At 41.7% G+C, this 24,405-nt stretch overlaps 2 protein-coding genes across 2 annotated transcripts; one reads left to right on the forward strand and one right to left on the reverse strand.

The window, feature by feature from the left end:
* On the forward strand, window positions 652-7,935 carry LOC104704464 (F-box protein At5g18160-like). Its single transcript, XM_010420549.1, has 5 exons — window positions 652-810; window positions 1,052-1,471; window positions 1,531-1,636; window positions 1,701-1,768; window positions 7,714-7,935. Exons 1-5 carry the CDS (start codon window positions 652-654, stop codon window positions 7,933-7,935), a joined length of 975 nt encoding a protein of 324 aa, XP_010418851.1.
* On the reverse strand, window positions 22,494-23,906 carry LOC104704465. The gene is made up of 2 exons (XM_019227036.1): window positions 23,072-23,906; window positions 22,494-22,969 (listed from the first exon to the last, which is right to left on the reverse strand). Exons 1-2 carry the CDS (start codon window positions 23,904-23,906, stop codon window positions 22,494-22,496), a joined length of 1,311 nt encoding a protein of 436 aa, XP_019082581.1.

Raw genomic sequence — 24,405 nt, forward strand, 5'->3', positions numbered from 1 at the left:
TTTTTTTTTTTTTTTTGAAATCCTTGAGAATAACACAAATGGAGGTGAGATTGTTTCGTTCATATTTCTCACTAATTTTCAACTAAAGAAGTCTCCAAAATCTTTTAAAATCAATGTTAAAACACTTTTACAAAAAAAATTGTCAAATTTGAATAATAGTGGATTTTATAAAATTTTTATAAATCTTTAATTGAATAACAAGATAGTCTAAGTTACTTTGACTGATTTTAATAAAATTTCATTCAATAACACTGGATTTAGATAGTGATTTAAAAATCACAAATTAAATAACAAAAGATTTTAATAAAAAACCAGAATCTTTTAAAATTCTAATTCAATACCCCTCTTAATAACACATTTATATTGTTTAAATGTGTAGTTATGTGTTTGGTGTATATTTAACGTAGGTGGACCATTTGATGGATACATTACTCCCTACTCCCTAGCTAATCAATATTTTACAATTTTCCTATATTACCTTTCCTTTTTCGTTTTTGATTGTAATATTTAATTAAAGAGTCCGATAATGGGTTCGAGAATTAAATTCGAGATCTTCTGATTTCTATTTTATAGGATGTGGTTCACTATATATAATGAGTTTAATAACAAATTAGGGTTTAAAGAAAGTGAAATAATATGGAGCGATCGGCCATGGAAGAGAAGACAGGACAAACTCAAAGAACAACCCAATCTTCATCGTCAGTGTCTTCACATGATGATGATACATCTCAATCAGAACATATTCCTCTGGATTTAACCATTGAGATACTCTCGAGACTTCCTGCCAAATCGGTTGGGAGATTTCGCTCTGTATCTAAGCTATGGTCGGCCATTAGGCCCATTACCACAACTAAAGATTTCATCAACTTCTGTACTGCTAACCGCCCTTAAAGGCGACATGCTGCGCGTTTTCTCGTCTTCTCTACACAAGAATAGTTCCGGTGGTCTTTTTTCTTATGTGGGGAGTTATCAATATCGAAACACTACTTTTGGTAACCCCTATAGTTTTTATTACGTGCACGGCTTGATTTTCATGCAATGTTCGAAACAGCTCGTGATTTGGAACCCTAAGCTGAAACGCTCCTTCGTTTTACCTGAACCTGAAGACACCCAAAAAGGTGAATACAAGGCTGGATCTATTCTGGGATATGATCAGATTGATGCGAAATACATAGTACTACGTGTTATTGGAGACTCCAAGATTTGGATTCTTACATTCGGAGCTCTAACACAAGGATCATGTAGAATAGTAACCAACGGTTTTCCTAAGCACCGGCATACTATAGGTGGTGGATGCATTAATAATGGAGTCATATATTATAGTGCCCTTGTTGATGTTGGTGTTGGCATTGAGAAATGTTGTATAATGAGTTTTGATATCAGCTCTGAAAAGTTTAATGAGATCAAATATCCGGAGAGTTGTTCTCTTATGAATTCTCGTATGATACCGTATGACGGAACATTAGCCTTAGTTGATAGTATCAACTTGATACTTTGAATTTCCCTTCTATTGATCTATGGATTTTGAAGGATGGAGATAGACACGAATGGACACATAAACGAGTTGTTTTGCCTCTTTCTAAAATGGACCTAATACAGAAGAAAAAGCCAGGCTTCAAAGGTGTTAGTAATGCTGGTGAGCTTATCTTTGCACCATGGAGGTTTGATGAATCGTTTTATATTCTATATTTTGATTACAGGAGAAACAGTGTTAGAGAAGTCTTGTTTGAAGGAACTGTGGGTGATGAATTTGGACTTGTTAAGGACGGTTTCTACACCTTAGGTTTTTACCCAAATCACATCGAGAGTCTCGTGTCTTTGTGAAGTAGTGCCTTTCATCGGTCAATGTTTACTTAACATATATATGATCTCTTTATATATGTACGTCTTTTTCTTGGGATCTTTAAATGACCAATCATTGATTATTTAGTGTGCCTGTGCATATATTCACGGATATGTTGGTGAATTTATTTATTTATACACCAAGCTGTGCTTATGAATTTGACGAACTTATACAGGACGGAGTTTGTATATTTTTTCAATCATTTTTATATAAAATTTTTATTTATTTAAATAACAAATAAATAAAAATATCTATTAGAATTTGTCATATGTTAAGAACAGTTTCTCAAGGTTTCTCATCTGAGAATCTTGGAGAAACAGTGAGAAACGTTTCTCACCTTCTCTCCTACTTTTTTGTTATTTTTATTTTTTAATTAGTGAGAATTTAGGGGAGAGAGCGTCAATGCACATGACTTAAGTTTTTTTTTTCATATATATTTAAATTCAAACTTAATGTTGAAGTATTGAAAACAATTTGTGACACAAAGCATTTAGATAATACCTGTCCAAATGCCAGCTAAAGAAGATTTCTCACTAGAAAGTAGAAACACCTTAAAATGTAACATAATTTTTTTATTTTCGAGGTCGATGAAAATAGGGAAAATCGGTATATTCATACCCCAACTAAGGGGTTATGTTGAATTCCTACCCCAACTATTACATTGAGCAAATCGATACATTATCTTAAATAAATTTTAAATTCGCTGCATGAACTCGAGAAATTGTGTAAAAGCATACACAAGCCGTAACGGTGTTAAGAAAACGTTAGCGCCTGCTTACGTGGAAGCCACGTAAGAAACAACGTCGTTTTGAGAAAGAAGAGAAATAGCTTCTTTTGGTCAAAACAACGTCGTTTTGAGAAAGAAGAGAAAGAGCTTCTCTTGAAGCACCTTAGCTCTTGAACCTCTTTCTCACACGAGCTCACCTTTGCTTTGAGCTCTACAATCTCTTTCTCACATCTTTCTGCGATTTGTTTGAAATTTTCAATCTCATCTAATCCCTTTGCTAAGCTACTGATAGACAGATTTTCATCCAGGGTATCAATTCCCTATGCAGTTGTAGTACAAAGGGTTATCAATCCAAATGGTTGTCTATTGCTAGCAGGAAGGATATGATCAGAACTATACAAGTCAAGCCAAGCAGATAGGGTTTTGATCTAACAGTCCTAAAATGAATGAAAAAAAAGAATATAAACAAAGAAACCACACGACCTAAGCACTCGATGCAAGCAATCGAGTACAGGATTGTGTGGGGTGATCGAGTAAGCAAATGGGATATGAACAGCTCGAGGTGTCACTCGATGCAGGTTATCGTGTACCTGATCGGGTAAGTGATCGAGTAAGTAAAGAAAATGAAACAATTAAAATACGAAAGCTTCTAAGGATGGGGTAATCGAATCCTAAGTATCCTTGACCAGTACAAATGCCTTACATGCCTCAAGCAAACATTTCCTAGACAATGAATCTCTAAAACTTTGTCACCACACTCCCGCACTAGCAACAATCAACCTTGGTCACTTCCCTACCCAACTCTCGTTGGAGAAACATGACCAAGCATGCATTAAGATCAATTCATTATTGTTATTACACCCTAACTCATCTAATCCCTTACTCAGAGCGAGTGAACTTCTAGCATTGGTTGATTCAAGCACCTCATCTACACCTCTCGGTGGTAAAACACCCTAGATCTAATCTCAACCTCTCGGTCTGTTGACAACATTAATAACACCAACCTAGAAGGAAATCTATCAAAAATATACAATCAAACTAAGGCATCCTAACCGATCAAGAACACAAAATCATCTATCCCATCCCTAGAAACTTTACTACACTACTCGGACATAGTAACAAAGAACAAAACAATGACATAGAGTGAAAATTGCATTGTATTAAACGGTAAAGATAGGGTAGAAAGAGTACGAGATAGAGATCTAAGAAAAACTATAAAAACTATGAAAGAAAATGTAAAAACAAAAGGAAAAATGTTTGAGTTGCTCAGTTCTCTCACAGAAGCGCTCGATGGTTCCTTCGGGTACATGCTTAGGGTTGTCCTTGTTTTTCCCCATTTTTGGCTCTTTAGCACCTGTCTTCATCCAAAATATGCAAATGCAGAAATGCAACATCCTAAATGGTCTAAAAGTGAATTCCTATAGTTAATGACCTAAAAATGCTAAGTTAGAGGTATGAACAATGCAAAATATGAACAAAAAAGGATGCTAAAAACATATAAATTAGAGAGTTATCAGATCCCCAAACATAAATCTTGCTAGTCCTCTAGCAAGGAAGTAAGAGGGTGCGGTTTGAAAGTGGGGACTCATAACCTTTATGATAAGCGAACGATTCAAGCTATAATCCTTAAAGATAGTTTAATGGTGCTAAGATCAATCAACATACTTACAAATATTTTTCTATGCTTATTACCATGCATCGATCTAATTCAACCTCCAACTAAAAGTAAAGAACATCTCTTTCACATTTAATTAAGTGTTTGGCAAATTCTCGCAGATGGAAGGTGAATCAAGCTCAATCGGTTTCAAGGGTAAGGCTTTTTAGTAAGGTGGTTTCAAACAAATTTTTTGGGTGGTTTTCTCTCAAAAGAAGGAATGCTAGACAGTTGTGAAAACTATCTAAGACTGAGAACAATTTGGGCATACAAAGCTTAACTCTTGATGATCTACCCTTTTCTCATTCACCTTTTTTATTGTATCAAACCCCCTAGAATTAAACTATCCACAACCTTGATTTTAACTCTTTTTTTTTTGCTCCCTAAGGTTTAAACTTTAAAACTTTTAGCTCTCTTTTTTTTTAAATATATTTTCTTCTCTTTGCTAAACTCCTAATATGAATATATATATATATATATACATATATATATATTTTTTTCTTTCTTTCTAGGAGACTATATCAAGATCTTTTTTTATTTTTTTTATTTAGAGACTTAGAGCTAATTGATTCTAACCTTAGGGACTTTTTTTTAATTCCACAACCCAACCCCAAATAAACATTCTATCCACCTATCTTTCAAAACCGAATCTATTAGTTAGTTCAAATTCTAACTTAGCTAAATCAAGAGGCAGTTCTTTGTCGTTCTCAATACTCTCAAGGTTTGACAACCTATAACACAATGAAAGAGGCCTCACTCAACAATTCACAACAAGGTTTGAAAAAAAGGTTTGGGTTCATGGGTAGGACAAATGAATCGGGTTAAACGAAAATATTGGTAAAAATGGAGTGCTAACACGAGTTTAGAGTTACCATGAGCAAGTATTCAAGTTCCATAAGCAAGACAATTAAAGTTCAAATTAAATCCAATAATATAGAGATGTTCTAATGTTCAAGCAAGTGGAGGAAGCATTCAAACGACACATTCTAAGCAAAGATTTTTCATTTTTTTCCAAAGATTGATCTAGCAACAATGAACTGTGATTAAGGGTTATAGCTTCAATCCTAAGGTCTGATTAAGGGCTATAGCTTTAATCATTGTCCCCTAAGATGCATATATAACAATCCTATATGAAACAAACTAGACCCAATCCTAATATGTAAATGCAATTACATGAACACTCTCTTCTTCTTTTTTTTTTTTTTTTTTTTAATTTTTTTCAAAATTTTTTTGNTTTTAATCCACATAGATGCAGACTCAAATGAATGAAACTAGCATGCAAAAATTTGAAATAATAAAAATAAGAAATAAAACACAATGTTAAATATATTCTAGGACCCTCCCCGAAACTTGAATTACACCGTCCCTGTGTAAATAAAAGTTGGAAAAAGAATCCAAGAATCACACAAAATGAATTAAACTAAATGCAATGATATATACAAGGGTTGGATAAAATTGGTACCTCATGGGTTGGAGAAGAAGGAGGTTGCAGCAGCCTCCATACTCGCCAACGTGTAGCCAGGGTCGTCTCCGGCTTCAGCAGGTGCCGGTGTTTGCTCGTCATAGAGCTCAGAAATACGCACGGACGACTTACTCGGACCAACATCCGAGGGGTTGATCGAGGGTGGGATCGCGTAGCTCATCGGGTAGGGCATCGGGTAGTACGACGGAAATGGTGGAAGAGGTCCAGAATGATCACCCGTGTATCCACTTGCAGGGTGCATCGTGTACGGCATCGTGAATGGCATCTGGTAAGGTGGAGGGAAGATACCTGAGTAATTACCCGATTGGGTGCTCGATGGGCGCATCAGACAGTTCATCGTGTACCCCATCCGGTTAGGCGTTGGATAAGCGTCTTAATGGCTTCTCCGTGATGCTTCAGGTTGGGTGATGTTCTCCTCAGCTTGGGGTTCGTATGATGATGCTCTGTAAGGTTCTGGAGGTGGCAGTCCTCGATTTCCTCCTAGCGGTCCGCTTCTCCCTATCCAAGTCGGTGCTTGTGCCGAGGGAGGGGCTGAGGCACAGCTTGCCTTGTCTTGCAGCTCCTTGATCTGACCTCCCATAGTCTTTACCGAACCAGTAAGGTCCTTGACCTTCTTCACCAAGAACTTGTTCATCCTCTTCAACCATCCGATCCTCTTGTGGGGTCCCTTCACTCCAACCGGTTGCTTTTGAGAGCACACATACTCCTCAAAATCGAAATCCTCCGAGCTATCTCCCTGTCTCTGCCCGGTCTCCTCTCTCTTCTCAGCTTCGGACTCCTCCTCCGGGTTGTACAGCTCCTTCAAAGGTGGTGCGAAGTCAATGTTGTTTCCCAGCCAAACCTTGGTGCATATGACATTAGGTAGGATCATTTGGGCAGCTCCAGCGGTTGGATGGACGAACTTGAACAGCATCATTTCAATAGGCCTCTCATGGGCCAAAAATCTCGCCAGCACGAGGTAGTCCGCATCCAGCCATCTCGGTTCGTGCACTATTCGCTTCAAGGTCACATCGCATGCCACCAATATCGGTGTAATCAGTCCTCCAATGGAGATCTCTCCGCCTCCTTCTCTTCTTTTGACGGCCCATGATTTGAGGTAGAGGAATTGGTCGAGTAACACAAACACCATACTAGTATCCGCAACATCTCCTACTAGTGGTGAGCCATCCCTAGCGCTATCCAAAACTCCATACAGTGCAATGTCTAACAGCTGGAGCTCATGATCGTTCACATTCCCAGTCTCTTTTCTAGCAAAAAAAGTGCATGAAAGGGACTTTTGAAAATAACTCAAGACAGGGCTCCTTATTTGAGCGGATTTGGTGCTTGTGGACTTGTAGGGGTGCTTGTCTCATATTGTCAGCCATAGGGACCTCATTTCCTCCTTGTTAACCTCCATTCCTTCTCCACTACCGGCTTTGAAGCCATATAGCTTCTCCATCTCCTTGAAAGTGAGCCGGTACTCCTTGTTCTTCACGGAGAAGGCGATGAACCCGATCCCCCCATCGGGTAGTAGGGTCGGGTGGTCATCAAAATAATGCGGCTTCAAGGTCGAAAGGAATGGACCGTCTCCTCCTCATATGCTTCAAGGTGGGCTCGCATCATATGGCCCTGGTGTCACATATCGAACAGAAACTCAACATCCCTAGTGATGCCCAATTGCTTCATGGTCTCACGGTGAGGGTATCGGGTACCAACAAAGCTCATCTTCCGGAAAACTTTGAATAGTCTTGCCGGAGTGTCCACCTCCTTCTGCTTCAGCCTCCGCGAGGCTTGGCGTGTTCTCTCTCTCTGCTCCTCTTCTCTCTCTCGGTCCTCCTCCTCTGCTTTTTGATCTTCTTACTCAACTGCTCTCTCAGCTATCCTCTCAGCCTTCTCCGAAGCCGGTCTCTTCCCTTTTGCAACCGCAGCTCTGTGCCTCGATCGAGAGATTTGGATCTCCCCTTGCTCTTCTTCTCCAAGATAAGAATTGACCTCCATGGGGTCGGTTACGGTTCTTTCGGATGTAGACAAGTCCCTACATCGAAGAGAACGGCGAAAAGCACTCACCATTGGACTCGGTGAGCGAACTCGGTAGCCTACTCGATCGGTTACTCGAGTATCTGATCGGATGGTTGATCGGGTTGAGCATCGGGTTGGAGAGGCTAAACGTCCATCCAGCGGTTGGGAATGTGGAACGTTTCCTCTCCCTTGATAATCTCGAGCTTCGACGGCATCACCTCCGGTTGTAGCAGCGGTGGAGGTTGATCTTCTTCCCTTCCTTTGGTAGGTTTTAGCGATTGGCTCCATGTTTGAATCCTTGAGAAGAAAAAGGCTAGGTCTCGAGTTTAATAGGGTTAGTCCCAAAGAAATCGAGTAAAGCTTGAGATCGAGAGAGAATAGAAACTATGGAAACTAAAAGCTTTAGAGTTGAGAAAAGACTTATCAGTGGCAATGAGGGAGAAGGGTTTCGAAACCGTTAAGTAGGCTAGAGTTTGGTTGGTGGGCTTCACCGAGAGTAGGCTTCCTTGTGGAATTCGGACTCCACTCGCCACCCGAGCAGGGACACGATCAGGCGCGTCGAGTACGGTGTCGGGTTGACCATCGGGTTCCCCAATTTCCTCTTTTCAATTTCTCCATTTTTTTTTGTTTTAGAATAATTCAAAAATAGAAAAATAAGATAAAACAAATAAATCAAAATTAAAACAAAACAAAATATACCTTTGGGACTTCCTCCCAAGTGAGCTTGTTTAAAGTCACTAAGCTTGACTCTTCATGATCCTTAAGCATGGGATCCAGGTGGAAGAGGTTTTGGAATCCTCTCCACAATAGCAGGCTGGTTCAACACATTTTCCAGGTTTTGTCCAGTTTCTAAGGCAACTGTGGTGTTGACCTCTTCAAGATGTTGCACCTTCCTCTGTTTGGTCATAGTAGAAAAAGCTTGACCATCAATGGTTGGCCTCTTAATTCCTTTCTTCACATTGAACTCCATCTTGAAATGCTCACCATGCTCTATTTTAATCTTACCTCGTTTCACCTCGATCATAGCACTAACTGTTGCCAAGAATGGTCTTCCAAGAATCAGTGGATCGTCTGGTTCCTTGTCCATATCAAGGATCATGAAGTCAGTAAGGACTTCCACTCTTCCAATTATGAGAGACAGATTTTCCAGGATCCCTATTGGATGCCTCACTGTTCTATCAGCCAGAACCAAATACGAATTGCTTGGTTTAAAATCAGTGAATCCCATCTTGTTGGCAACTGACAGCGGCATAATGCTAACTGAAGCTCCAAGGTCGCACAAACAATTCTTGAAGATCCGAAGCCCTATCGAGCATGGCAATGTGAAAGAGCCAGGGTCTTCCAGTTTTTCCTCTATTCGCAGCTCAAGATCCAAGCACACTTCACTCCTGAGAATCTCAAACCCAATCTCCTTGACAACTTCCTTAACCTCATCCTCCAATCGAGATGCCTCCTTGGCAATTTCCTCCTGAAGCTCGTGTGGGGGCAAAAGTTTAGGTGGTGGAGCCTTACGCCTAGCCATTCGCTCTGTTAGCGCCTCCAGCTGGATGTCAAGTGCAGCATTGAATCTCTCCTCTAACTCCCCTTCTGCTGGTGCAGGTGGTTGAGGCTGATCTCGCTTCTCAACGTCTACTCGATGCATCATCTGATCACCACCATCGTGTAGGTCATCGGGTTCCACTTCGGGTTGTTCTTCAGTTTGTGATTCTCGAACCAGTGCTCGATCATCAACTCGATCAGTCTCCTCGGGTGAAGGCTCGGGTTCATACTCGGATATATAGTACTTGGCCTCATTTTTCATTGGGTGTACCACATCCTCCCCAGTGAGGTAATCCTCATACTCATCATCAAGAAAGGTGGCTTGAGCAGTGGCATAATCCTTGGGGTTTTGAACAGCCTTACTTGGGAGTTGGTTAATCTTTGGAGCTGGTTGGTTGTTGTGGTGGCCTTCCAGGTATCTAATCTAATTGCTGAGTGATTCGTACTTGGCATTGAGATCATTGTATCCTGAGTCAATCTTATTGCTCATCTCTGCGAACCATTTCGCAATGTCCATAAATGCTGAAGCCTGATTCAGAATCATTTGCTGAATGAGGCCGCGTAACTCAGCTTCTTGTGATTGGTTCAGCGGACCTTGTGGTTGTTGGAATCCAGGTGGTTGGTTGTAGTTTCCAGAGTACTGTTGCTTAGGTGCATAGCCTTGGTTGTACTAGACAAAAGGCTTATGTTGTACCTGATTCCCTTGAACTGCAGATGGGTAAGTTTGGTCCTGAGGATTGGCAACATTCGGGTTTCGGTAGGGCAGATTCGGATTCGGCTTATAATTGTTGTACCCTTTGTTGTAACCTCCCCGGTTGTTGATGTAGTTAACATCCTCTATCTGAAAATTCTCCCCATCTTGTTGTAAAAACTGCTCTTCCTCTAATATGGCATGAACATGCTGCTTCTGGTTGAGGAGCTTGTCGAGCTTGTCATTGAGGGCTTTCATGTCCCTCTTGTACTTGGCATCTTCCTCTCCTGTAGATCGCACAGTACGATTGTATTCTTCATTGTAATTGCCATCAGATTGAGCCAAGTTCTCCACTAGGTCCCAACCTTCATCAACATCCTTGTTAAGGAAGTTACCATTGCTTGCGGTGTCCAGCAACATCCGTATCTTGGGGACCACTCCTCTGTAAAGTGTACTCAGCAATGAAGCATTGCTGAAGCCATGATGAGGACATCGGGTCGTGTATCCCTTGAAACATTCCCAAGCTTCACTGACCGTTTCATTGTTCTTCTGAACAAAGCTGGAAATGTCATTTCGTAGCCTTGCGGTTCTGGAGTTGGAGAAGAATTTGGCCAGGAATGCTTTCTTGCACGCTTCCCAAGTTGTGATGGACTCTTTGGGGAATGATTTCTCCCAGAGGTGCGCTTTGTCTCCCAAAGAGAATGGGAAACCTGGAGTTTGAATCCATCCTCACTAACTCCATTTATCTTGGTGAGGCTACAGAGCCTATCAAATTCATCCATATGATCCAATGGGTCCTCCATTGGCAATCCATGAAACTTGTTGCTTTGTATCATCTGGATGAGACTACTCTTGATGTCAAAATTATTGTTCTGGACAGCAGGTGGCACAATGCCATTCCTTTGGGTGTGAGTAGATGGGGCATCTCCTGCTCCTATGTTGGTCCTTGCTTGAGGAGCTGGTGGACCGTTTTGATTATTCATTGTCTCCTCAATGATTGCTGGTTGTGGTTGAACTTGTTGTTGTCTGAGTAGCCTAGGTCTGTCGATGTTGTCGATGAAAGGACTCAGGTTCTAGCTACCTCTGGATCGTGTTTGAATGCACCGGTAGGTATCCGAGTGTGTACAAGAGGGTCTACTCGATCCAGGTGATCGAGTGACGAGTCGGGTGGGTGCTCGGGTTGTACCTGAGATTCAAAACAAACAAAGAGAAAGCAAACAAGTCAGTTTCCGAACCAATATAAACAAAAGAACTTGATCTAGCAAATGTTGAAATCCTAAACGTAGCAAAATGAAATCAACCAAATGGCAACGGGGCCAAATTGATAGTCAGGTTTTCACCCAGGGTATCAATTCCCTATGCAGTTGTAGTACAAAGGGTTATCAATCCAAATGGTTGTCTATTGCTAGCAGGAAGGATATGATCAGAACTATACAAGTCAAGCCAAGCAGACAGGGTTTTGATCTAACAGTCCTAAAATGAATGAAAAAAAAGAATATAAATGGGATATGAACAGCTCGAGGTGTCACTCGATGTAGGTTATCGTGTATCTGATCGGGTAAGTGATCGAGTAAGTAAAGAAAATGCAACAATTAAAATACGAAAGCTTATAAGGATGGGGTAATCGAATCCTAAGTATCCTTGACCAGTACAGATGCCTTACCTGCCTCAAGCAAACATTTCCTAGACAATGAATCTCTAAAACTTTGTCACCACACTCCCGCACTAGCAACAATCAACCTTGGTCACTTCCCTACCCAACACTCGTTGGAGAAACATGACCAAGCATGCATTAAGATCAATTCATTATTGTCAGTACACCTTAACTCATCTAATCCCTTACTCAGAGCGAGTGAACCTCTAGCATTGGTTGATTCAAGCACCTCATCTACACCTCTCGGTGGTAAAACACCCTAGATCTAATCTCAACCTCTCGGTCTGTTGACAACATTAATAACACCAACCTAAAAGGAAATCTATCAAAAATATACAATCAAGAACACAAAATCATCTATCCCATCCCTAGAAACTTTACTACACTACTCGGACAAAGTAACAAATAACAAAACAACGAAATAGAGTGAAAATTGCATTGTATTAAACAGTAAAGATAGGGTAGAAAGAGTACGAGATAGAGATCTAAGAAAAACTATAAAAACTATGAAAGAAAATGTAAAAACAAAAGGAAAAATGTTTGAGTCGCTCAGTTCTCTCACAGAAGCTCTCGCTCTCTGGTTTGAGGGTCTGCGGCGTGCTTTTTTCCGAGCTAGGAGAGGAGGGGGTTTATATATGGAAACCCTTTTGATCTAGCTTCCCAGACCTGCCCAATGATCTACTCGATGGGGTACACGAGGGTGAAGTCGGGTTACTCCTCGGCTGGATCTTCAGGTTGTTCTTCATGCTCTTGGATCCTCCTCGATCGTGTTGGTGTTCAGACTTGTTCTTCCAGCTCGATGGCTCCTTCGGGTACATGCTCGGGTTTGTCCTTGTTTTTCCCCATTTTTGGCTCTTTAGCACCTGTTTTCATCCAAAACATGCAAATGCTAAAATGCAACACCTTCGTCATTTTCTCATCCCCTAAAGATAGAAATTGACATTTTTCACAAGGCNCTAAGTTAGAGGTATGAACAATGCAAAATATGGACAAAAAAGGATGCTAAAAACATATAGATTAGAGAGTTATCAGCTACCTACTTCTCTTTCTATCTTCTCAATCACACCTTCAACCTCTTTCATCTCCTCAACCATGCTTATGTCGGTCCACTTAATCAAATGAGACTGATTCTGGTACAAAAATACACAAATGAGAAGGTTCTCATTTGACCACCTAGCCTATAGATTACCTCGTCGACGGATCCAATGGGACAACAATGAAAGAGTCTCCCAGGATTTTTCATTGTGTTTGAAGTCTTCATTACAGAGAATCGACCACATTTACATTTTCGAGAGGTTACTCGAAGCAGGTGATCGTGTACCTGTTCGGTTAAGTGGTCGAGTGATGAATGAAAATGCAAGCAATTAAAATACGAAAGCTTCTAAGGATGGGGTAATCGAATCCTAAATATTTCTGGCCAGTACAGATGTCTTACATGCGTCAAGCAAAAATTTCCTAGACAATGAATCTCTAAAATCTTGTTAAAACACTCTCGAGATAGAAACAATCAACCTTAATCACTCCCCTACCCAACTCTCGTTGGAGAAACATGACCAAGCAGGCATTACGATCCGATTCATTATTGTCAGTAAACCCCTTACTCATCTAATCCCTTAGGCTAAGTGAGTAAACCTCTAGCATTGATTGATTCAAGCATCTCATCTACACCTCTCGGTGGTAAAACACCTTAGATCTAATCTCACCTTCTCGGTTTGTTGACAGCATTAAGAACACCAATCTAGAAGGAAATCTATCAAACTAAGACATCCTAACCGATCAAGAACACAAAATCATCTATCCCATCCCTAGAAACTTTACTACACTACTCGGAAATCATAGCAAGAAACATAACAGCATATATGAACGAAAACTGCATTATAATAAATGGTAGAGTAGAGAAATAAGAATACAAAAAGTTATGAAATAAACCTAAGAAAAAAGTGAAAAGAGTTTTGAGTCGCTCAGTTCTCTCTCATAAGCTCTTGCTCTCTGGTTTGAGGGTCTGCGGCGTGCTCGTTTGCAAGGAAGGAGAGNATCTCTTTTTTTTTTTTTCTTAAATTTTTCAAATTTTCTTTGGGTTTTTCAATGCACATAGATGCAGACTCAAATGAATAAAACTATNATCTACTCGATGGGGTACACGAGGATGAGGTCGAGTTAGTCCTCAGGTAGATCTTCGGGTTGTTCTTCATGCTCTTGGATCCTCCTTGATCGTGTTGGNTCATGCAAAAAATTTGAAATAAGAAAATTAAGAAAATTAAGAAAATAAAACACAATGTTAAAAATATTCTAGGACCCTCCCCCAAACTTAAATTACACAGTCTCTGTGTAAATAAAAGTTTGAAAAAGAATCCAAGAAGCACACACAAAATGAAATAAAACTAAATCCAATGTTATTTACAAAGATTGGATGAAAGTGGTACCTCATGGGTTGGTGNATTTAGGCTCTTAAGCACATGTTTTCATCCAAAATATGCAAATGAAAAAATGCAACACCCTAAATGGCCTAAAAGTGAATTCCTACAGTTAATGACCTAAAAATTCTAAGTTAAGGGTATGAACAATGAAAAATATGGACAAAAAGGATGTTAAAAGCATGTAAATTAGAGAGTTATCAGACCCCCAACTTAAATCTTGCTAGTCCTCTAGCAAGGAAGTAGGAGGGTGCTGTTTGAAAATGGGGACTCATAACCTTTATATACTAAGCGAAGGATTCAANAGATATGCACGGACGACTTACACGTACCAGCATCCGAGGGATTGAGCGAGGGTGGGATCGCGTAGCTCATCGGGTAAGGCATCGGGGTAGTACGACGGGTATGGCGGGAGAGGTCCAGAGTGATCACTTGTATAGCCACTCGCAAGGTGCATCGAATATGGCATCATGTATGGCATCTGGTAAGGCGGAGGGAAGAGTCCTGGGTAATCACCCGATTGGGTGTTCGATGGGTGCATCGGATAAGGCCTCGAGTATCCCATCGGGTTAGGCATCGGATAGGCATCCAAATGGCTTCTCCGCGATACCTCAGGTCGTGTGATGTTCTCCTCAGCTTGGGGCCGTAGGATGATGCTCTGTAAGGTTTTGGAGGTGGCAGTCCTCGAGTTCCTCCTANAGTAAGGCTTTTTAGTAAGGTGGTTTCAAACAAATTCCTTGGGTGGTTTTCTCTCAAAAGAAATGATGCTAGACAGTTGTGAAAACTATCTAAGATTGAGAACAATTTGGGCATACAAAGCTTAACTCTTGATAATCTACCCTTAAAGGCCTCNATGCCGAGGTAGGAGATGAGGCACAGCTTGCCTTGTCTTGCAGCTCCTTGATCTGACCTCCCATANAAAGGCCTCACTCAACAATTCACAACAAGGTTTGAAAGAAAGTTTTGGGTTCAAGGGTAGGAAAAACAAATCGGGTTAAACGAAAAAGATTGGTAAAAATGGAGTGCTAACCCGAGTNCCCGGTAAGATCCTTCACCTTTCTTACCAAAAACTTGTTCATCCTCTTCAGCCATCCGATCCTCTTCTGGGCTTCCCTCACTCCAACCAGTTGCTTTTGAGAGCAAACATACCCCTCAAAGTCAAAATCTTCAGAGCTATCCCCCTGTCTTTGCTCGGTTGCCTCTCTCTTCTCAGCTTCGGATTCCTCCTCCGGATTGTGCAGCTCCTCCAAAGGCAGTGCAAAGTCGGTGTTGTCTCCCAGCCGGACCTTGGTGCACATTACATTGGGTAGGATCATTTGGGCAGCTCCGGCGGTTGGATGGACGAACTTAAAGAGCATCATGTCGTTAGGGCTCTCGTAGGCCAAAAATCTCGCCAGCACGAGGTAGTCTACGTCCAACCATCTCGGATCATGTACCACTCCTTTCAAAGGCACATCACACGCCACCAAAATCAGTGTAACCAATCCTCCAATTGAGATCTCTCCGCCCCATTCTCTTCTCTTTATAGCCCATGACTTAAGGTAGAGGAGCTTATCGAGCAGCACAAAGACCATGCTAGTATCCGCAACATCTCCAACTAGCGGTGTACCATCCCTAAGCATTGTCCAAAACTCCACACAATGCAATGTCCAGCAGCTGAAGCTCATGATCATTCACATTCCCAGTCTCCTTTCTAGCAAAAGGAGTGCATGCAAGGGACTTGTGAAAATACCTCTCAAGACAGGGCTCCTTATTTGAGCGGATTTGGAGCTTGTTGACTTGTAGGGGAGCTTGTCTCCTATTGTCAGCCATAGGTACCTCACTTGTTAACCTCCATTCCTTCTCCACTCCCAGCCTTGAAACCATACAACTTCTCCATCTCCTTGAAGGTGAGCTAGTACTCCTTGTTTCTCACGGAGAAGGTGATGAACCCGATCCCCCCATCGGGTAGTAGGGTCGGGTGGTCTTCGAAATAATGTAACCTTAGTGTATAGAGGAAGTGAACCGTCTCCTCCTCATAAGCCTCGAGGTTGGCTTGCATCATCTGGCCCAGGTGGCACATGTCGAACAGGAACTCGACATCTCTAGTGATGCCCAACTGCTTCATTGTCTCACGGTGAGGGTAGCGGGTACCAACGAAGCTCATCTTCCGGAAAACCTTGAAGAGTTTTGCCGGAGTCTCCACTTCCTTCTGCTTCAGCCTTCGTGATGCTTGGCGTGTTCTCTCTCTGTGCTCCTCCTCTATGTCACGATCCTCTTCCTCAGCTGCTCTCTCAGCTACCTTCTCAGACTTCTCGGAAGCTGGTGTCTTTCCTCTTGCAACCGCAGCTCTGCTCCTTAGCCGCGACGTTTGGATCTCCTCTGACTCTTCTCCACCAGCATCAGAATCGACCTCCATGGGGTCGATAATGGTTCTCTCGGACGTAGACAGGTCCCTACGTCGAGGAGATCGGCGAACAACACTCGCCATCGGACTAGGTGAGCGAACTCGATGGTCTACACGATCGGATGCTCGAGCACCGGATCGGGTGGTGGATCGGGTTGAGCATCGGGTTGGGGAAGCAAAACGTCTAGCCAGTGGTTGGGAATGTGGAACGTTTCCTCTTCTCTGGGATTCTCGAGGTTCGACGACATCACCTCCGGTTGTAGCAGCGGCGGAGGTTCATCTTCTTCCCTTTCTTTGGTAGGTCCTCATGTTCGGCTCCATTATCGAATCCTTGAGAAGAAAAACAACTAAGCCTCAAGATTAATAGGGTTAGTTCCCAAAGAAAATGAAAGGTCACTCGAGTTTGAGAGAGAATAGAAAGTAGGAAAACAAAAATCTCTAGGGTTGAGAGACTTATCAGTTTGTGCTGCTGAGGGAGAAAGGGTTCGAAACCCTTCAATAGAGTAGGGTTATTTGGTTTTGGGCTTCACCGAGAGTAGGCTTGGCATGTGGAATTTGGACTCCACTTGCAACCCGAGCATGGACACGATCAGGCGCGTCAAGTACGGTGTCGGGTTGACCCTCGGGTTCCTTAATTTCCTTTTTTTTCACTTTCTCTTTTTTTTTGTTTTTTTTATAAATATGCAAAAAATAGAAAATAAATCAAAATTAAGCATGGGATAAAAGATAAAAGATACCTTTGGGACTTCCTCCCAAGTGAGCTTGTTTAAAGTCACTAAGTTTGACTCTTCATGCTCCTTAAGCATGGGATCTAGGGGAAGAGGTTCTGGAATCCTTTCCACTAAAGCAGGCTGGTTTAAATGATTCTCCAGGTTTTGTCCAGGTTCCAAAGCAAATGTGGTGTTGACTTCCTCAAGACATTTGACTTTTTCTGCTTTTTCTTAGTGGAAAAACCTTGACCATCAATGGTTGGCCTCTTATTTTTTTTTTAATAATTCAATGGTTGGCCTCTTAATTCCCTTCTTCACATCAAACTCCATCTTGAAGTGCTCTCCATGCTCAATTCTGATCTTGCCTTGCTTCACCTCAATCAAAGCACCTATTGTTGCCAAGAATGGTCTTCCAAGAATCAGTGGATCGTCTGGTTCCTTGTCTATATCAAGGATCATGAAGTCATTAGGGATTTCCATTTTTCCGATCCTGAGTGGCAAGTTTTCTAGGATCCCAATAGGATGTCTGACTGTTCTATCAGCTAGAACCAAATACAGACTACTTGGTTTAAAACTGGTGAAACCCATCTTGTTGGCAACTGACAGTGGCATAATGCTAACTGAAGCTCCAAAGTCGCAAAAGCAATTCTTGAAAATCCGAAGTCCTATCGAGCATGGCAAATTAAAAGAGCCAGGATCCTCCAATTTTTCCTCGATTCGCAGCTCAGGATCTAAGCACACTTCACTCCTGAGAATCTCAAACACAATCTCCTTGACAGCCTCCTTAACCTCATTCTCCAGCCGAGCTGCCTCCTTGGCAGCTTCCTCCTGAAGTTTTTGTGGTGGCAAAAGCTTAGGTGGTGGAGCTTTATGCTTGGCCATACGCCCTGCAAGCGCCTCCAGTTGTATGTCAAGTGCAGCATTGAACCTTTCCTCTAGTTCCCCTTCTGGTGCTACAGGTAGTTGAGGCTGATCTATTGTTTCAACATGTACTCGATGTATCATCCGATCACCATCATCGGGTAGGTCATCGGGTTCAGCTTCGGGTGGTTCTTCGATTTGTGATTCTCTAGCTAGTGCTCGATCATCAACTCGATCAGTCTCCTCGGGTGAAGGCTCGGGTTCATACTCGGATATGTAGTATTTGGCCTCATTTATCATTGGGTGATCCATATCCTCCCCATCTTGAATATCACTGTCCTCAGTGAGGTAATTCTCATAGTCATCATCAAGGAAAATGGCTTGGGCGGTGGCATAGTCTTTAGGGTTCTAAACAGCTTTACCTGGTAGCTGGTTGATCTTTGGAGCTGGTTGGTTGTTGTGGTGGCCTTTTAGGTACCTCAGCTTAGTGTTGAGCGAATCATACTTGGCGTTCAAATAATTGTATCCTGAATCGATCTTGTTGCTCATCTCTGCAAAACGTTTTGCGGTGTCCATAACAGCTGATACATGATTCTGAATCATATGCTGAATTAGGCCGCGTAGTTCAGCTTCTTGTGATTGATTCTGCGGGCCTTGGTGTTGTTGGAATCCAGTTGATGCAATGGGTTGGTGGTAGTTTCCAGAATACTGCTGCTTAGGTGCATAGCCTTGATTGTACTGGACAAGAGGCTTCTGTTGGACCTGGTTCCCTTGAACTGCATATGGGTAGGTTTGGTCCTGAGGATTGGCAACATTTGGGTTTCGGTAGGGCAGATTCGGATTCGGCTTATAATTGTTGTACCCTTTGTTGTAACCTCCCTGGTTGTTGATGTAGTTAACATCCTCTATCTGAAAATTCTCCCCATCTTGTTGTAAAAACTGCTCTTCCTCTAATATGGCATGAACATGCTGCTTCTGGTTGAGGAGCTTGTCGAGCTTGTCATTGAGGGCTTTCATGTCCCTCTTGTACTTGGCATCTTCCTCTCCTGTAGATCGCACAATACGATTGTATTCTTCATTGTAATTGCCANGTGCTACAGGTAGTTGAGGCTGATCTATTGTTTCAACATGTACTCGATGTATCATCCGATCACCATCATCGGGTAGGTCATCGGGTTCAGCTTCGGGTGGTTCTTCGATTTGTGATTCTCTAGCTAGTGCTCGATCATCAACTCGATCAGTCTCCTCGGGTGAAGGCTCGGGTTCATACTCGGATATGTAGTATTTGGCCTCATTTATCATTGGGTGATCCATATCCTCCCCATCTTGAATATCACTGTCCTCAGTGAGGTAATTCTCATAGTCATCATCAAGGAAAATGGCTTGGGCGGTGGCATAGTCTTTAGGGTTCTAAACAGCTTTACCTGGTAGCTGGTTGATCTTTGGAGCTGGTTGGTTGTTGTGGTGGCCTTTTAGGTACCTCAGCTTAGTGTTGAGCGAATCATACTTGGCGTTCAAATAATTGTATCCTGAATCGATCTTGTTGCTCATCTCTGCAAAACGTTTTGCGGTGTCCATAACAGCTGATACATGATTCTGAATCATATGCTGAATTAGGCCGCGTAGTTCAGCTTCTTGTGATTGATTCTGCGGGCCTTGGTGTTGTTGGAATCCAGTTGATGCAATGGGTTGGTGGTAGTTTCCAGAATACTGCTGCTTAGGTGCATAGCCTTGATTGTACTGGACAAGAGGCTTCTGTTGGACCTGGTTCCCTTGAACTGCAGATGGGTAGGTTTGGTCCTGAGGATTGGCAACATTTGGGTTTCGGTAGGGCAGATTCGGATTCGGCTTATAATTGTTGTACCCTTTGTTGTAACCTCCCTGGTTGTTGATGTAGTTAACATCCTCTATCTGAAAATTCTCCCCATCTTGTTGTAAAAACTGCTCTTCCTCTAATATGGCATGAACATGCTGCTTCTGGTTGAGGAGCTTGTCGAGCTTGTCATTGAGGGCTTTCATGTCCCTCTTGTACTTGGCATCTTCCTCTCCTGTAGATCGCACAATACGATTGTATTCTTCATTGTAATTGCCATCAGATTGAGCCAAGTTCTCCACTAGGTCCCAACCTTCATCAACATCCTTGTTAAGGAAGTTACCATTGCTTGCGGTGTCCAGCAACATCCGTATCTTGGGGACCACTCCTCTGTAAAGTGTACTCAGCAATGAAGCATTGCTGAAGCCATGATGAGGACATCGGGTCGTGTATCCCTTGAAACATTCCCAAGCTTCACTGAACGTTTCATTGTTCTTCTGAACAAAGCTGGAAATGTCATTTCGTAGCCTTGCGGTTCTGGAGTTGGAGAAGAATTTGGCCAGGAATGCTTTCTTGCACGCTTCCCAAGTTGTGATGGACTCTTTGGGGAATGATTTCTCCCAGAGGTGCGCTTTGTCTCCCAAAGAGAATGGGAAACCTGGAGTTTGAATCCATCCTCACTAACTCCATTTATCTTGGTGAGGCTACAGAGCCTATCAAATTCATCCATATGATCCAATGGGTCCTCCATTGGCAATCCATGAAACTTGTTGCTTTGTATCATCTGGATGAGACTACTCTTGATGTCAAAATTATTGTTCTGGACAGCAGGTGGCACAATGCCATTCCTTTGGGTGTGAGTAGATGGGGCATCTCCTGCTCCTATGTTGGTCCTTGCTTGAGGAGCTGGTGGACCGTTTTGATTATTCATTGTCTCCTCAATGATTGCTGGTTGTGGTTGAACTTGTTGTTGTCTGAGTAGCCTAGGTCTGTCGATGTTGTCGATGAAAGGACTCAGGTTCTAGCTACCTCTGGATCGTGTTTGAATGCACCGGTAGGTATCCGAGTGTGTACAAGAGGGTCTACTCGATCCAGGTGATCGAGTGACGAGTCGGGTGGGTGCTCGGGTTGTACCTGAGATTCAAAACAAACAAAGCGAAAGCAAACAAGTCAGTTTCCGAACCAATATAAACAAAAGAACTTGATCTAGCAAGTGCTGAAATCCTAAACGTAGCAAAATAAATTCAACCAAATGGCAATGGCGCCAAATTGATAAACAGGTTTTCACCAGGGTATCAATTCCCTATGCAATTGTAGTACAAAGGGTTATCAATCCAAATGGTTGTTTATGCTAGCAGGAAGGATGAGATCAGAACAATGCAAGTCAAGCCAAGTAATAATAGGGGTTTAGTCTAACAATCCTAAAATAATAAAAGAAAAAAATATAAACAAAGAACCACACGATCTAAGCACTCGATGCAAGCATTCGAGTACAGGTCAAGTGGAGCGATCGAGTAAGCAAATGTGGTATAAACAACTCGAGAGGTTACTCGAAGCAGGTGATCATGTACCTGTTCGGGTAAGTGGTCGAGTGATGAATGAAAATGCAAGCAATTAAAATACGAAAGCTTCTAAGGATGAGGTAATCAAATCCTAAGTATTCCTAATCAGTACACATGTATTACATGCCTCAAGCAAAAATTTCCTAGACAATGAATCTCTATAATCTTGTTAAAACACTCTCGTGATAGAAACAATCAACCTTGATCACTCCCCTACCCAACTCTCGTTTGAGAAAGATGACCAAGCAGGCATTAAGATCCGATTCATTATTGTCAGTAAACCCCTTACTCATCTAATCTCTTAGGCTAAGTGAGTAAACCTCTAGCATTGGTTGATTCAAGCATCTCATCTACACCTCTCGGTGGTAAAACACCTTAGATCTAATCTCACCCTCTCGGTTTGTTGACAAAATTAAGAACACCAATCTAGAAGGAAATCTATCAAACAAATACAATCAAACTAAGACATCCTAACCGATCAAGAACACAAAATCATCTGTCCCATTCCTAGAAACTTTACTACACTACTCGGAAATCATAGCAAGAAACATAACAGCATATATGAACGAAAACTGCATTATAATAAACGGTAGAGTAGAGAAATAAGAATACAAAGTAGAAATCTAAAGAAATGACAAAAAGTTATGAAATAAATCCTAACAAAAAGTGAAAAAAGTTTTGAGTCGCTCAGTTCTCTCTTAGAAGCTCTCGCTCTCTGGTTTGAGGGTCTGCGGCGTGCTCGTTTGCAAGGAAGGAGAGGAGGGGTTTATATATGGAAACCCCTTTGACCTAGCTTCCCAGTCCTGCCCGAGGGTCTACTCGATGGGGTACACGAGGATGAGGTCGAGTTAGTCCTCGGGTAGATCTTCGGGTTGTTCTTCATGCTCTTGGATCCTCCTTGATTGTGTTGGGGTTCAGACTGTTCTTGCAGCTTGATGGCTCCTTCGGGTACATGCTCGGGGTTGTCCCTGTTTTTCCCCAATTTAGGCTCTTAAGCACATGTTTTCATCCAAAATATGCAAATGCAAAAATGCAACACCCTAAATGGCCTAAAAGTGAATTCCTACAGTTAATGACCTAAAAATGTTAAGTTAAGGGTATGAACAATGCAAAATATGGACAAAAAAGGATGCTAAAAACATGTAAATTAGAGAGTTATCAATTCCCACCGCAGACAGATGTTTTAGGTGCTTTGGCTTTCCTTATACGCTCATATATAGCTTGACTAGTCAGAGATGCAGTTGGATCGCCATTCAATGAATCTTTTCCCTTCAGAAAGTCCTTTTTATTCTTCCGCATCGGATGACTTGTAGGAAGAAATCTCCTATGACAGTCAAACCAACATGTTTTCCTCCCAGCTGGTAATTGAAAAGCACCAGTGTCATCCATACAAATTGGACATGCTAATCTTCCGTGTGTCGTCCATCCCGACAACATACCGTACGCTGGAAAATCTCTTATTGTCCACATAAGAACAACTTTCATGTTGAAATTTTCAGATAGTGAGATATCATCAGCCTCAACCCCATTATACCATAAATCCTTTAACTCATCGATTAATGGTTGGAGGAAAACATCAAGGCTGGCTCGTGGGTGGTTTGGTCCGGAGTTCAGAATCGTAAGAAATAAATACGCTGTTCATGCACATATCCGGAGGTAGGTTGTATGGAGTTAAGATCACAAGCCACAAAAAAAATGATTTTTGGACACCCCAAATGGATTAAAACCATATGTACATAACCCAAGGTAAAAGTTTTGTGGCTCTTGCGCAAATGTGGGATGTAAATGTTGGAAAGTCTTCCATTCAGGCGCATCAGATGAATGACACATTACTCCATCTTCTGAATCATGCTCAGCATGCCATCTCATTGATGATGCGGTCTTCTCTGATTGGAACATCCTCTTCAATCTATCAGCAATAGGTAGATACCACATACGACTAAAGGGTATTCTAGTTCTACCCTCACTACTTTTGTACCTTGGCTTCCCACAAAACTTGCAATGCTCCAAATTCCCATCTTCTTTCCAAAAGAGCATACAATTCTCTATACATACATCAATTGTATGGTATGGCAATCCTATCTTTTGCACTAAAGTCTCTGTCTCGTAGTATGAACCAGTAGCTTGATTACCCTCTGGTAAAACCTCTGTAAACAATTCAGCCCAATCGTCCATGCATGCCTCAGACAAATTATTATCTACCTTGATGTTCATGAACCTAGACGCCAATGATAGTTGCGAATGACCTTCATGACATCCATCATAAAGTGGAGTATTTGCAGCATCTAACATGTCGTAGAACCGTTTCGCCTCTTGAGTGTGTTCGTCATGGATATGATCATATCCACTTTCATATTCATGATACTCATTAAAAGGCATGGTACCATGAAATGCATCATTCACCATCTCAGCATATACATTTCCCTCAAATCCTATTGGCTGACTACCAGGTTGACTACCATGCTGACTACTAGTACTAGTATAATCTGTATTAGGATAATGACTATTGGTTCCTACCCCTAGCACGTCATAATCTTCACCATGTTCAGACCATACATAATAATTTGGCATAAATCATTTACTATGCAAATGATTAGATATTGTCGTACCATGCAAAATAACATCGTTCTGACATTTTACGCAAGGACAGTAAAACCTACCTCCATTGTTTTGTGTTATAGGCTGGCTGTTTGCGAAATTCATGAACCGCTCCACCCCCGCCAAAAATTCTTTAGAAATATTATTTGTTCTTCCATCAATCCGATTATACATCCACTCTCGAGATGAATTCCACATATTTTTTTAACACTCTTTTTTTCTTCCCCTCTACAAAAAGACTCTTCTTTCTTTTTTTTTCCTTTCCCTCTAAAAAAACAATTTTTTTTTTCTTATCCTCTAAAAAACTCTTTTTTCTTACGTCTTTCTACTTACACACTAATGAGCGATGTGATATATATAGTATAAACTTTGCGACTCTTTTGCGACTGAAAAGAATACATTGCAAATTACGACTATTTTGTCACTTTGTAACCACATAATAGAGACAAAATAAAGGTCTCAAAAGTTCAGT

This window comes from Camelina sativa, chromosome 7, assembly GCF_000633955.1.
Source record: "Camelina sativa cultivar DH55 chromosome 7, Cs, whole genome shotgun sequence".
NCBI lineage: Eukaryota > Viridiplantae > Streptophyta > Magnoliopsida > Brassicales > Brassicaceae > Camelina > Camelina sativa.

Coding starts and splice junctions, on each gene's coding strand:
- LOC104704464 (XM_010420549.1), top strand. CDS start 652: ATGGAAGAGAAGACAGGACAAACTCAAAGAACAACCCAATCTTCATCG. Junction 811..1,051: donor CGGTTGGGAGATTTCGCTCT/GTATCTAAGCTA, acceptor TGTTCGAAACAG/CTCGTGATTTGGAACCCTAA. Junction 1,637..1,700: donor CAAAGGTGTTAGTAATGCTG/GTGAGCTTATCT, acceptor TTTTGATTACAG/GAGAAACAGTGTTAGAGAAG.
- LOC104704465 (XM_019227036.1), bottom strand. CDS start 23,906: ATGCCAAATTATTATGTATGGTCTGAACATGGTGAAGATTATGACGTG. Junction 22,970..23,071: donor AAACTTTTACCTTGGGTTAT/GTACATATGGTT, acceptor GTGCATGAACAG/CGTATTTATTTCTTACGATT.